General features: G+C 29.5%; 1 protein-coding gene across 4 annotated transcripts; it reads left to right on the forward strand.

Moving 5' to 3' along the window:
- Window positions 1-2,677: 2,677 nt before the first annotated feature.
- LOC119661897 lies at window positions 2,678-6,203 on the forward strand. 4 transcript variants are annotated; one of them, XM_038071404.1, is made up of 4 exons: window positions 2,678-2,724; window positions 2,966-3,351; window positions 3,407-3,553; window positions 4,959-6,203. In XM_038071404.1, exons 2-4 carry the CDS (start codon window positions 2,995-2,997, stop codon window positions 6,099-6,101), a joined length of 1,647 nt encoding a protein of 548 aa, XP_037927332.1. In that variant the 5' UTR covers window positions 2,678-2,724; window positions 2,966-2,994; the 3' UTR covers window positions 6,102-6,203. The 4 variants fall into 4 exon arrangements, with proteins under 4 accessions (XP_037927332.1, XP_037927331.1, XP_037927333.1 ...); XM_038071403.1 differs by lacking the exon at window positions 2,678-2,724 and adding an exon at window positions 2,731-2,891 and having other exon boundaries at window positions 4,959-6,202; XM_038071405.1 differs by lacking the exons at window positions 2,678-2,724; window positions 3,407-3,553 and adding an exon at window positions 2,731-2,891.
- The last annotated feature ends 5,716 nt before the right edge of the window (window positions 6,204-11,919 follow it).

Consider the following 11,919-nt stretch of genomic DNA (forward strand, 5'->3'; position numbering starts at 1 on the left):
CAAAATTTTAAACTTTTAAAATACAAATAAAGAAAATAATTTCAACAATACATATGAAATTTTTTCAATAAAAATATTTCATATAATAATTATTTACGAATAATTAAATATAAGAATTATTTCCAAGACCACTGATGAAGGGTATTTGGCAATACTCGAAACAGCTGTATGGTCAGCCAAAAATTCAATTAATTAAAATGATTTAAAAAATAAATTTTTGTTGTTGTTTCACTTCTGTTCGAAAACCTCTTTATATATATTTTTCGAAAATATTACTGTTGATATGAACTATCAACAAATATCTGTACAAAAATATTATATACAAATGAAAATTGTAGTTCATGCTAGAGCTGCATGCATATAAAAATGTTGGAGACAATTGCTACAAAAAACGACAATAATAGGTCTGTTCCACGAGCTACATGTACTAACTTTGAATAACACTGTGTATACACAAGTGCGTTCCATTAGCAACTTTTCGAGTAAATAAGAGCATTTTAGAGAGTGTAGCATCCCTGTCGAAATTTGAAAATGCTAAACAAACTTTAGTCGTACATTATATTCAAAGTAAAACCAGCTGTTTTGGTTTAAATTTACATTTTTGTATTGCTCATTTGCGCGGGACCGGTGTTTTCACCACAATTTACACAAAGCTGTTCCATGAAAATATGTGTAAAGAGCGAAATTTGACACTTTATTTGTGTTATGATTTCAGTTTGTATTTTATTTGTGTTTTACTTGAGTTTTACTACGACTAGCTCGTGGAACAGACCTAATAAGTGTATTCTTTTGACATTAATGCCTAAATCAGTAAACACATAACAAGTAAGAACATTTTAAACAATTTTGTGGTTCATATATATATGTAAATACAGAAATAATTTTTATAAAAATGGTTTTTATACAAATATATATAAAATTAATGACATAAAAAATTTATTGGTGAGCATTTTATATTGTATATGAATTTATATAAAAGTATATATTCTTTTAGGCTTTATCCATGGAGTAAATTAATGGAGAAAAATAGTAAAATAATAAAATAAGGACCAAATAGACCGGCGCTTTAACCAAATATTTTAAAGTTTTGATAGCTGCAGCTCTTCAGAAGGCAATACGAGATCGTCAATAAATTCGTTTATATAATTTTCACACTTCTAACATCACTAGTTAATGTAAAATAAGCAGTATTTAACACAGTTTTATTTTTCTTACAATTGTCTTATAACTATTAGCTTTTGTTATAATAATCAAGTATCAATCAAGTATGCAGTGCTACCAATTCGCAGTGTGCATATTCAAGTATACATAACAAATTTCGTTCTGTAGACATGTATGAAGTAAAACTACACCTTGATTCAAAGTGTATAACGCATAATTGGTTTGTATACTTGGTATTCATACATGTATCATCGTCTATATCATATTTAATGTAATAACTATTTTCAGTTAAAAGTACACTACGTAGAAGTACACTTGTGGAATTGTTTATAAAAACAGTTTAAAAAAATTGTAAAATTTATTCATAATAACGCTACACAATTGTATTGTGAACGAATTTAATTTTAATTTTATTTTGTACATATCACAATTCAACTTAACCTTGATTGTTAGAATTTTGTGCGAAATTGAATTGTAATTTTTTTAATTTCATAAAGAATCGAATGGAATTGGCTGAACGAGCAAAGATACATTTAAAACTATTGTATATGATTGTAGTCATGTTCACAGGGTATTTTATGTTATATTATCGTCTGTTGTAGGTATCAGTTGATCAATACATATCTTCAAATAAAGTACAAAGCTTATTTAAATAATATGCCAAAAAAGTCATTCATGTAGTTTCAGTAATTATCTGTATTCATCATTCTTAATCAATTAACACGGTTCTGTCATTAGTCATAATATAGGATGAGTTATATCTGTTATTATAGTCCTACCTGTTCGGTGATATTATGATTAATAGTTCAATCAAGTGCTGCATTTCGAAACTTGCACATATATATTAATGAGAAAACGTTCACATTATAATGAGCTCATTCATATAGCTGATAAGACTTTTATAAACTTTCCTTAATAATATATCACATATTATATATATATAATATATATCATAATAATATATATAATGTATTAAATCATTTATATACATTTTATACATAAATTAAATTAAATTTAAATTTAATTAATAAAAACAAAGGTTTTATAAAATATGTACATCCTAACTGTCTTTGTTTATAGCTCAGCTGTTGTTTGTTTACATTTTACATATGAAATATATGACAAATATTTCAATTTATGCTTATTTCCTTGTGGGAATTTTATTTTTAAGGGTTGCATTTGGTAATTTCCTCTTTAAGTAAGATGATTTATTGATAGTTACCTTATGTATATGAAAGATTTTTGTGTGAGAAACTATCCTCATTGGCGGTTATAATGAGCAAAACAGTCTAAATGAGACTCATAATTTTATAATTATCTGGTTTATGTATATACAAATTGACATTCTTTAGTTGTATTAAATTTTTTTTGTATAGTATTTACTTCTTTCGTGTAGAAAGCTGTTTAGAATATGAAATATGTCCACTGAAAATGTGTCCGTTGGTATTCTTTGCTACATTCTTCAACAATTATTCTTTGTTTGCTGTCAAAAAGAGGCTGTCATAGAATAAAAAAGACGCCCCCTTTTTGTTATTTGTTTTTATAATTTAACGGAAGCGGCAGGTATGATTTTACTATTTCACTTACATATTTTTTTTAAATTTAACAAATATGTTATGCAAATAATAAGATAACAAATATTAAGATAAACTTTGCGAAATTTGGCGATAAAATTTGTTTGTGTGCGAGAATGTATACATCACATAATTAAGAAATAAATTAATACTGTGGTAAATAAAATTAATTTTAAGAATAACTCGAAATTTTATTTATATTTAATTTATTTGTCAAAATTCATTATTAGGTTGGAAAGACAACCATTAAAAAATCTCTATGGCAAATCATGAGGAAAATAGAGCTGAAAGATGGCATGTCTCGCAGTCAATAAAGCTATTGCGCCTCTATGGAGCACATCGTTGTCTTTGGAATATTCATGATATTGACTATCGCAACAAAAAATTGCGTTCTGCCGCTTGGACAGATATTGCTGCTGCTATGGGAAATAATATGACGAAGCCGGTCGCCCTTCAAAAGGTAAACATATTACGTGCGACTTATCGTTATGAAAAAAAACGTATAAAGCATCGGATACGAAAAGGCATTGGAGCCAAAACGAAATTGAAATGGTTTGCTCTGGCTGATACATTTCTGAGAAAGTTACCAAAATGTAATAGGAATGCTAAAATCAAAGTAAGCTTACCTAACATTATACGCATTAGTAAAAAAAATTCTAATTTGTTCATAGCAAAATGACTCGGACACAGATTTAGAAGACGCAATGATAATAACCATTGATCCAGAAGCTTTTATACCAGAAGTCGAAGTTACTACGGAAGATAATGAAAATTGCGGTTTTGATTTTCAAGGTTCAGCAGTGAGTTATACTGAAGAGGTTTGTGTGTTCACCAAAATCTGAGAAAATATTTGTTGAAATAAATTATATAGGTTAGTAATCTATTTAAGTTGTGAGTCGAAAATAGCATATAGAAATATTATTTCCGAAGGGAAATACTACCAAACTTAAAAAATCTAGTAAAATAAAAGAAAAGGTGAAAATGCAGAAATAAGTTTAAAGAATTTTTAAATAAATTACAAATAGAAATGAGTGGTCATAAGAATTCAAAAAAATTGAGCATAACAGCTATATTAATATATGAACCTTATCACCTCAATTAGTTAGAATCATAAGTCTAAAGCTATAAGTCTATAACAGTCTTATATGAGAAGTTATATGATGTTATTTTAGTATGAATTGTTTCACAGTATTTGAGGATATCTACTTGATTTGAGTTCTATACAAGCAGTGAAACTTGAATGTGAAAGGTAAACGATAGTGATTGTCGTAGGATACTGACGTAAGCAAAATATCGCTAAATAGTTTTAGAGAAATTTCATTTGCTTTGGATTTTGCATAAAGACTTAAATGTAAACTACTTTGGCCTTGGCATCCTAGGGAATTCTGAATGAATCCATATGCCTCTTATACAAGACCTTATCTTTTATATTTATACAAGTTTATATTTATATTTAAGTTAATGCGCGGTTTTATCACTTCTTATTGTTTTACCACTTAGTTTTCACATTCATAGGTAAGAAAAGGTTTAATCCGGGTTTTTGTTTTCCTCGCTGTCGTGACATGATTTTAAACTCAATATATATATATAAATATAGTGTTTTAAGCTATAAAAACACTATATGAACAAGAAATAGATTTATGATAGAATTTGACCATTTTCTTCTTTTATTATATATGAAACTGTTTAGATTACTAAGTTGTTGTATTGCCTCATTGCATTCTTTATATTGTACTTCTTTCAGTTCGGAAATAAATGTGACTATCGTCTTCTGGATTGATCTGCTTGCACGAACTCACTTCGGAGTTAAAAAGCTAGATTATTAGTCTCACATCTGAGCCTCTAATTTTGGTGTAGAAACATGTCTTTTACGGAGTTCGCCTTCAAAGCTCCTGCAACCACTTTTAAATGAATCAGCCGACTTATAAATCAATGTTTTTAAAGAAATTTGTTCAACCAAAACATTTGTTATCTCGATATGAATTTCCATTGTCTTTAAACATTTTTTTACAACTTCGAGTCGTTTCTAAATAAAGAATGAATTGTCAGATCGAAATGAAATTTTGGCTTTGTAGTTATGGAAAAGAAAATCAAAAATGGAACGAAGTTCTGGTTCTATTACTATTTAGTTATACTGTTAGTTATACTTATTATATAATAAAGTAATTTAGTTAATCTATATACTAATAAAATCTATAGTTACTAATATGCATTTAACTCTAGTTTTCAGATGATGCTAGTACTCAAATCAAAGATGAAATAAATTGCGAAAATTCTAATTATAAAAATGAGCAAAGAATGAAATCAATGGATTGTGACTTGAAGAAATGTGAAACTAGAAAGTGGACATCTGTAGAATCCATGCAGTTTGTAACACTTTTACTAGACTTTCAGAATTTATTAAAAAGTGACAGTAACATCGAATCGAGTGAAAGTTTAAAATATATTGAAAAAATATCAGATGTTATGAATATATCTATAAAACGTATAAAAGCTCGTTTACAAATATTAAAAAATACCATCCAAATTGAACAAAAAAAGATGGTGGGAAATGTGACATACAGACCAGATTATATTTGGTGGCCCGTTATAGAAAAATGCTTGTCAAACTTAAATTCAGACAAATCAAATTCACATATAATGCCACCACAATTCGTGGAAGTATCTAAGATACCATGTAGCAACAAAATAATTTGTAACGATAAAGGAATAGAAGTACCAGTGACATATACATCCGTTGAAAAAGATGAAGAACCAGACATCCAAAAAAGCATCAACAATTTTATCACCTTGGATCAATGTAATATAGAGATTGATCAAGTGGACGATTCAAATGTTCTTAACAACAGAAACCCAGCTGAAGAGCAGAATCTTTTCAATTGCACAGAAAAGAACTCAACAAAACTTATTTATAGTGGACTTCAAGATGATTTACTTGAAGGAAAATGGTCATTAAAGCATTCTGTAAAATTTTTAAGACTCTATGGAGCGCATCCTATACTTTGGAATTTAAGTCATCCTGATTATCGTGTACGTGAACTGCGTAACGCTGCTATGGAAGATATTGCGGCTGCTATGGGCTATGGATTGACTGCACAATACGTGGCAAAGAAAATAAAAATTTTTCGTATTACATATATGCAACATCGTAAGCGTATGTTAGAGGATGTGAAAAAAGGCAAAGGAACTGATTTACAATTACGCTGGTTTCCTTTAGCTGACAGCTTTCTGCGAACACATATTGGCTTACGTTCTATTAAAGATCAGGATGTTGAAGCGCCTCAATTTGATTTTGATTATGTCTATACAAATTTAAATTTAATAGATCCTGAGCTTTTGAGCGATATCAATTGCAATAATATTTAATAAAAATGTGTAGTAACAGTATTTATAATTATTATTTCTACTAGTTATAACTAGGGGACAATTATTCACACTGAAGAAGTGTACTTATTATTTAGTTGTATATAGTCAGTAATTTTTAAGAGTTTTTATTAAACAATGATTTTAATATAATTTATATTTATAATTATATGTATGAATAATATAAAATGTTCCTTACAAAGTCGTATGTATTTTTATTTTGGGTTGGGTAAATACTATTCGGCATTTTTCTGTTAGCTTGATTTTGAAATGCAATGATATTATAAATAGTTGCATCTAACAATTTATTTTGTTTGGCAGATGGCAGCTCAGGTGACTATTGTTGAATATTTTATTGTAAAGTGATGATCTCTATCGTAATAATCCTTGCGACTCTATACCCCACTAGGGTAAACGGACACTAAACAAAAATTGCAATTAACTGTTCGGAAATAGATCGCTTATTTTTGTGCGAACATTCGATTGTGATCGTTATTTTTCACTCTGATCGACTTATCACCAAAAAAGTCGTTGAAGTAATAAATAAGGTCTTAATAAATAAGGTCGGCATGTCAACAGTCAGAAATACTACTAAGGAGGTAAAGATTCTAGACCAAACTCAGAATCTATTTAAGAAAATAGTGTATTTATATAGATTGTATATTCAGAATATATTCAGAATCTATTTAAGAAAAGAGCATATTTATATAGATTGTATATTCAGAATATATTCAGAATCTATTTAAGAAAATAGTATATTTAGATAGATTGTATATTCAGAATCTATTTAAGAAAAGAGTATAATTATATAAGTAGAGTTTGCTTATAGTAAAAATATGGTATAAGGATTACAAAAAAAAACGCTTCTTTACTCTTATTATATCAATACATGTACACGTATTCGTATCTTATATTTGAAGAAATGAATATTCTTTCGATATAACACATATTTTTATTGCTTTGGGATAACAGCTTAAGCCGCAAGTTCTAGTTTTTCTTATCAAATGTAAATCGTTGGACTTGAACTTGGACTCCAGCATGTATCATTCAATTAACTGCTTTGACATTGTAGCTTTATTCTGTGGTTGCTTTGTAACCACAGAAGTGGCAGCTTTGATTGGAATCAGGTTTCTCAAATGTTTTCATCATTTATAAATTATGTTTTTATCGCGCATCCGTACTGTCGTCTTGCATGTGGAATTGCACATGTCTTGCATATGGAATTTTTTCATCGAAATTCCGGTTAGTTATATAACAAAAATTGCGAATGCAGAAATTATAGGCGTAGGTATCTGTAACGCAATGTAAACGTACTGCAATTGCATAGAACGAAGTCTGTTTATTTATTATAGGTATGTATTAAAAGCAAATATTTTTTGATCTGGATGTGACGATGACATTCTTCAGAAAACAGATATCAGATGTTTTCTTAAGATATCTTCAAAGTGAGTAATTAACAAAACAGAACACTAATGAATAACCTAAGGACTGTGATCATTTTATAACATAGATAAGGTTTTTGCATAAAATATGTATTTATATGTTACTTTCATACATATATTTAATGGAGTAAAATTAGCAAGTGACTAAAGTAAGACAAAGTTTGAGGTCAGTAGTAATAGAATATTTATATAATGTATATTTAAACCGGTGAGTAATTGTCGGCATGACAATTGAAAAAGCAACGATAATTACAAACCCAAATTAAAGTAATCTGGGTTTCTGCCAAACCTTCATCTAATTATTGTTAATAAGGGTATTAACTTTGATGAAATCGTAACGTTCAAAACTTCTCATGAAGTATGTTAATGTTAAATTAAGGAACCAATTTCCAGCGAGATCACATGGATCTGAACAAAATCAATAAATATCCCTTTCAATTGGTCACATTCTTTATTGATGGGTTTTTTCACTTATTCTCAAATCTCTTAGCCAGTTTTATTATATTTTTGTTCGGAACAAAACTAATAAATAATATCTCTCTTTGAATTATCCACATTTTTTATGGAAGCGATTTTTTACTTATTGTTGTCAAAAGTCTTATCCAGTCTTTTTAATTTTTAGACTAGAGAGATATTTTCGGCCCTGCTCATCTGGACTGTTGAATTAAAAAGCGCCTACAAACTTTAAAATAAATATTTTTCTCAATTGGCCACATTTTTTATGGAAGATCTTCTTTATATTTTGTACCGCTAGTTTTCTAATTTTTTGGATTAGAGAGCTATTTTCGGATCTGTAGGCACCGTTAAGTCTTTCTAGATTTTAATGTCTTTTTATATTATATACAAAACATTTTCGGTGCGTTAAAAAATCGTTACATGCTAAAAATGCTCTCGGTCTGCTTTAGGAGAAAGAATAAAAACATTGCTGAGTATAATCATAGTAGTTGGATTCATATATCTTGGATAATATCTCAAGGTGGTTAAGTTCAGTATTTGAAATTTTAACTTACTATTAATGGATAATGAGATTTTCTAGATTTCTACAGCTCTCTTATAAAGCATTCTATTGCTAGCGATAATTAAAATAAGCCTACTATTAGATTATCTATTCTTCTCTCACTGATTATTATAAACAGATAGAATAGGTCGCTGTAGGTAAGATCAAGATCTATGAAACACGATGAGATGGCTTGTAATTCTAAATGCAATTTATTTAATTTGCCTGACATTTTCATAAATTTGCAATAATTTATATTATCGTCTCCTTATTTTGTGTTAGTTTCCTAATGTATAATATTGAAAAAACTTGATCGGAACTAATAATGGGTATTATATTAAACAAAATAAAAATATAAATAAAACGAGGTTTCATTAATCCTTTAAAATTTCAATTTCTGAACTTTAACTCGTTAAAGGGTCGGAGACCCAGATGTCTATAAAAAACACGAGTTTCAGATTTCAGCTGAGTAGCTACAAATTAAGTTAACATCTATTTTAAAAATTAAATTAGTAAAGAGAATTTAGTATTTAGAATTTAGTAATTTAGTATTTAGTATTTAGTGTCGTTATATTAGAAAAAAACACTACTGACAGAAGGTCCTTTAAAAAGTATGGGGTATTACTTTTAACGGAGTTTTTGACATGAATATTTAATATGGGGTTTACATTTATAGACTTTTGCAGTTTCGTTTAGGAGTAGAGGGCTACAGACAAAAAAACAATAACAATTTGGCTCATAACGCAATACAATATGTTTGAGGCAACATCCAACTTTATACAAGTTGCTCGTTGGTGAGTACTGCACATGTAAAGCATGTATGACAGCAATAATAATATTAAACCACTGTGACTTGCATTTGCTGGGCTGCGATCATACCAAAAATAAGAGAGAACAATAGGAATTGTTAAGTTAAAGAAGAATTTTATAATACCGACTTTGCATAATACTCAAGCCACGATAACGAGTTCATAAATTCTGCAATTGGAGATGCGAGATGCGATTCCATAATCAAGACGAAGTAAACTAGTTTTTTAGGTTAAACAGGAGTTAAAAAATGCTTTATTGTATTGTTTTAGTGTATCTTAGTAATAGCACTAAAACAAAAAACGCAGCAGACACAGCGGTTTCTGAGCCAGCTTCAAACTATTTAATTGGCTGATAGGATACATTGAAATGCAGCATTATTTGTTAAGTTAACGTTTTTTTTTGTAACTATTGCGGTATAACATAACTATTGTTAGTCGCTTTGAGCTATTTAGATGGGAGTGATAAGAAGGCTGTGAAGTGTTTGTACTGAATGCTATGACTGCTACACTAGAATGATAAATAGTTGCCACGAAGCCGTAAACCAAAACCAGTTAAGTAAAACAATCGAACAACATAACAACCGTAAACAATAACATACTTTTTTTAAGTTTTTTATTATTTAACATTTTAGCTGACTTCCTTTTGGTACCAGTCCCTCTCATACCTACTCCTCACACTCTTGCTATCCATGGAACGCAGATTTCCGTGAATAATTCGCGCGCGGGCCACGTACCTCAATGCAGTGACGCTTCAAAGAAGATATAAAAGATATATCCGTCCACTTTGTTTATTACGTACGTATCCGATATTGTGGAAGTGTGCATATCGCACTGCTTGTAGCCATTTGTACTTGCCAGGGTATGATTTACGTGTACTTATACTTGTATGCGCCTCGGAATATATGTGAGCCAGTTCGTTTAATGGCTATTTTTTATGATAGACAAGAATTTCATAAGAATTCCCACTCGTCTGTCTGGTTTTCAGTTATTTTTTTATTTTATTTATTTTTTTTTGGCCTTTTTTTTGTACACACCGTATGCCTCGTTGTATTGTGTTCTTATCCCAATTGATACTCGTTTTTCTTTTTAACTGTATTTTCTTCTTAACCACATTCTACAGTTGCAATTCTCGTAAATTCTTCTCGTTCGTTTTGTTGTTGTGTTCTCAAACCAAATTGCAATTTCAGTGTCTTCTGTATTTTTGTCGTGATTTCTTTTCTTTCCACTTATCAAAATAGTTATTTTTTGGAATTTGTTAATAAATTTAATGATATTTCACGATCAGGAAGCTAATTGCATCGCTCCAAATATGTTACAATATTAGTTATTAACCATTAGCCAAAAGTTCCCAACAAAAGAAGTTCTGACCCCGGAATGACGTAGTGTTCCTAAACTTTTAAAATGGAAAAGCCAATCTCAGATACTAAATGTTTATATTTGGAACTAAAACAAAAACAACTCAAAAGAATATAGATAATAGAGGTATATTAAAAGTGGAAGTGCATAAGTTAGGTGAGAATGATTTTAGTAACTGAAAAGTTGGTTTCATATATATTCATCAAGTTAGAAAGAAACAAGAAAGAGCTGCTAGCTATTAAGGCAAACACAGATCTGCAGTTTATGTCTTTCTGATATATCTTTCTCATGAAAAGACACTTTTCATATTAGCAATGATGGTTCTATAAAGAGACACTTTTCATATGGGGAGCATAATTCTATAAATTTTTTAAGATCAGAACAGTAGACACAAAATTTTAAGTTAAATTTGTGGTTCTAATTCAATCAAAAACGACAAAAACACAACAAGTCATGTTAATAAAATATATGCACTGATAAATACATGTATATATACAAACAAGTACAGGCACATAATAGTAAAATAAATATTATTAATAATAAATAATATAATGTTGTATTTTTTCTCTCTTACTTACTAACTTTGGTAGATAGGTTGAAGTGGCGGCCCACTTGAGCGTAAATAATGGCCCATTGTGGTACCACAGGAATAACATTGGTACGTATATAGATTGAAATCAGTTTACAACCAACGCTATAAAAGATTATTTGGTCATATGTATCCGTTACCGGGTTTCGGCGTGACACTACATGTCTCTTACATCAAGTCCGGTTAAGGCTACCGAAGGCACGGTCTACCTGTACGCCTTCTTCCTCTAACTACCGCTTCAAATACCTTTTTCTCTAAAGTAAAGTTCATACAGTTTGAGGTTTATTAGGATGACAATTTTCTACATTAGACGAACAGGACGACATTAGTTTAGTTTTCTTGCATAACATTGATGAAGACCGTGAATTGATAAAATAGAATTATGATGTGTGGTTTAAAGTAAATATAATAACTTTCAATGCTATTCTTAACGATTATTGAGCGTGACAATGCAATTTGTAGATCAAGCTTTCCTACAGATGACGATATTATTGAGCATTATAGCTCTGAATTAGTGGATCTGATTCTAAGCGGAGCGGAAAGTAATAATATGGGTTCAGTGGATGAAATTGTTCATTAGCCTTCCAAGAATGAGGTAGAAGATTCATTCAAAATTCTGAATTTATAT

Source organism: Teleopsis dalmanni, chromosome X (assembly GCF_002237135.1).
Source record: "Teleopsis dalmanni isolate 2A chromosome X, ASM223713v2, whole genome shotgun sequence".
Classification (NCBI taxonomy): Eukaryota; Metazoa; Arthropoda; class Insecta; order Diptera; family Diopsidae; genus Teleopsis; species Teleopsis dalmanni.